This window comes from Doryrhamphus excisus, chromosome 5, assembly GCF_030265055.1.
Source record: "Doryrhamphus excisus isolate RoL2022-K1 chromosome 5, RoL_Dexc_1.0, whole genome shotgun sequence".
Lineage (NCBI taxonomy): Eukaryota > Metazoa > Chordata > Actinopteri > Syngnathiformes > Syngnathidae > Doryrhamphus > Doryrhamphus excisus.
Window position 1 is genome coordinate 7,964,003 of NC_080470.1, and position 3,203 is coordinate 7,967,205.

A 3,203-nucleotide genomic window follows, 5' to 3' on the forward strand; every position below is an offset into this window, starting at 1 on the left:
GCATGCATGACCTGCAAAGAAATTAGCGCCTTTGAGCAAAGTCACATCTGCAGTAATGTTGGTTGGCATTTGGCAGACCTAAATTATTGAGTTTAAGTGCCCTAAAATCTACTACATGTTTAAAGTGGAGAAACAAACAAGACTGTTAAGACAAGAGATGCTAAATATTGACTTTTTAGTAGTAATATCTTATATACAGCACTTCATTACTGATACTGATATCAAGCAGCAGCCACCAAGCTGATGTCTGGTCACATCTTGTGCATTGAAGATTATTTATTTTACTGTGACGCCAATGGATGTAGTTTTCAAATAAGCACTTATCAAAAGTTATATAGAAAGTTCCACATTGAGATTTTTTCCAACTTGATAAGGACCTCAAACCACACCCACCCGAGGCCCACAGCACCAACATATGGTCTATGCCTCAAACCATATGCATCCCGGTAGTCAGGTCAGGTCAGGTCTGCGTGGCCCTCTACGGATATGCCCCCCCCCCATAGAACATCACTGACCCACAGCTAAACCAGTCATGCTGGCGGATGTTGGAGGCAGTAGAACATTCAGCATGTCTCAAGACTCGTCTGTCACATGTGCTGTCTGATCCAGCTCTAATCCGTCAGGCCTTCCTTACAACCCTCATGGGGATTGAGCAGCACATTAATGATAACAATGAACAAAGAATCATCTTTCCAACTCAAATCAGCACTTGAATCAAATGCTTTTTCCATTAATTTATTTGTATTATCATTGATATTACTTAACAGTAACAGGGTTATGTAAGGTCATGTTGGAACTAGGAGGAAACTTTACTCATATGATTTTTCCAAGAGTTGACGTCTCCCCCTGCTGGCCATCACATGAAATACAACAGGAAGGCCAAGATGTTTAAATCTAAAGTTAATCTGCTTGTAAATTACATAATGTGTTTTTTCTGTGTTTTTCTTGCTGGACAAGGCAGTTCTCATAATTGCACCCCATTAAGATCAGAATGTGAAATGTAACACGAGTAGTTTAGTTTCTTCCTGGCAGGACTTGTTTCACACAATCCTTTATTTGGATTTTAAGGCACTCCTGCTCCACGGTCATCCTCCACTGTGGAGAAGCTTCCTGCCAGCTCATTGGTCAGTGAGTGCTGCTGTTCTCCCCACAGGAAGTGCGTGGGCGGTCCCGATTGGCCCTGCTCTGAAGCGTAAATAAAGAATGGGCTGAGTTCAATAGCCAGGGCGGACCTCACCAGGCCGACGCTGCCTGTCCGTTCCGAGCAGGGGTGGTAAACTCGTCCGCTGGTCGGATGCATGTAAAGCGCTTCTGGGCGGAAGGGCGCTGTCAGCTTCTCTGCACCGCCGCAAAACGACAGAAGCTCCTGCTCTCCCGTGTTGGCTTGCAGCAGGTGAGTGAAGACCACTGGTCGGTCATCACAGCGCAGGAAGTTCCTCTCCCTCCCACACAGAGACAGGAAAGGGAAGTCCTCCATGTAACGTCCACTCTGATTTACACGCAGACGACTGAAGAAGAAAGCCAGGAACTGTTTGTCTGGTGACAGAAAAAAAGACCACAAATAACACCACATTGGACTCACATTTAACGACCAGATATTATATTACATTATTATACACATGTGGTCATATTGGCACAGTGTGATAGTGTCGCTATTGGTTTAGAGCTCATAATATTTATTTTTCTTATATCTTGTCCTTGGTGCAAGTGGATAAATAAAATGTGCTCTTTTCCGAGTTGTTGTTTTTATATATTTTGATGAAATTGTATTTGTATTTATTCAGGTATAGTATACGTAACCGGATATGACGCATGTGGTGCTACCTGTGTTACATGCATTTTTACGCAGGTCATTCTTGGTATAAAGACGATAGAAAAATCTACATGCTAGCAAAGTCTTTTAATAAATGTCTCTAAGAATATAACAACCAATATATAATATATATTAGTAATAATATAGTAATAATACCACAACACGTCGTTGAAGCTCTGTCGTAAAAAGAACCGGTAGTGTTTCCGGTACAGGCTGAGCGCTACATCCGGGTACGGACAGCACACTGCACTTTTGTATTTGACTGAAAGCAATTGAGACATGTGCAGCCCAAAAGCTACGTCAACAACTTCAATAAATAAACTCAAAAACGTCAATTAACGCTTTGCGTAGCTGATGGGAGGCTGGATTTAATTTACAATGACGTATCCAAGTGATTAAAAAACATGCTAGTGTTGAGGTTTGTATACCTTTGAAGCAGGTGACAAAGTTCTTGACTTTAGTGTCATCCAGGAACAACTACAAATGGACCACAAGCCATGTTACAGGAGGAACAATCATTTGATACGATTTGTAAAAAATATCTCTCACCTGTCCTTGGTGGTCAATGTAGTAGAAGTACTCTCGAATACGAGTTTCTGGGCTCTGGCCCTGGATGTATGCAGCGGCGGTTCTAGAGGCGCTCCAGTCGCAGGGGGAGCTGCGTAAACTCGAGAGAAAATGACTGCGGAGACCCGCAGTGGTCCGAAGTAACAACATGAGGTCAGGCTTAAAGTGCACTTTTATTCCAGTGCAAATGACACCTGGAGAGACACCTGGGAAAGTCGCTACATCATGCAATGTTAAATAACCTCCACAACATGCAACTCTGTCGTCATAGTGTAACCCGGAAATGCTTCCATGTTGGTGTTTCTATTCGATTACTGCCACCTAGTGGACACAAGATGTAAAGCCATGTTAATAAAAAGGTTTTGTTTATATGTGTGCATTAATCAGCAAATTAATTAAAATAAACAAAATAAATTATCTTGAAAACCTTAAAATCTTGTTATTGTTTTCTTTTTAATCGTGGTAATTGTTTTTAATTCTGTAAAGCACTTTGTGTTGCATGTCCTTGCAGGAAAAGTGGTCTACAAATAAAGTTGATTTGATTTGAAAGTAAAAGTATCGGTGTCAAATATAAATATTTGCAGTAGCCCACCGTAAAATTGTACGAGCCCAACTCACTTTCTACTGTAAGTGTGTATGGAATTTGCAACATGAAAACAATTATGTTGTGATTTCCCGAGCTTCCAAATACATTAATGCACACAAACACTGCATCCAAATATTCAATTACAGCTCCGACTGGTAGAGTTGCAGTTGTCTGATTGCACAAACACCATTGAACACACCAAAGCACGAGAGCGCATTTGTACGTCAATCAATATGT

General features: G+C 41.3%; 1 protein-coding gene across 1 annotated transcript; it reads right to left on the minus strand.

Moving 5' to 3' along the window:
* Positions 1–719: 719 nt before the first annotated feature.
* Positions 720–2,682, minus strand: c5h8orf82 (chromosome 5 C8orf82 homolog). The gene is made up of 3 exons (XM_058073013.1): positions 2,363–2,682; positions 2,242–2,290; positions 720–1,536 (listed from the first exon to the last, which is right to left on the minus strand). The coding sequence occupies exons 1-3, from the start codon at positions 2,528–2,530 to the stop codon at positions 1,064–1,066; spliced, it is 690 nt and encodes a 229-aa protein (XP_057928996.1). The 5' UTR covers positions 2,531–2,682; the 3' UTR covers positions 720–1,063.
* Between the last annotated feature and the right edge of the window lie 521 nt (positions 2,683–3,203).

Coding starts and splice junctions, on each gene's coding strand:
- c5h8orf82 (XM_058073013.1), bottom strand. CDS start 2,530: ATGTTGTTACTTCGGACCACTGCGGGTCTCCGCAGTCATTTTCTCTCG. Junction 2,291..2,362: donor ACATTGACCACCAAGGACAG/GTGAGAGATATT, acceptor GTCCATTTGTAG/TTGTTCCTGGATGACACTAA. Junction 1,537..2,241: donor CTTTGTCACCTGCTTCAAAG/GTATACAAACCT, acceptor TTCTGTCACCAG/ACAAACAGTTCCTGGCTTTC.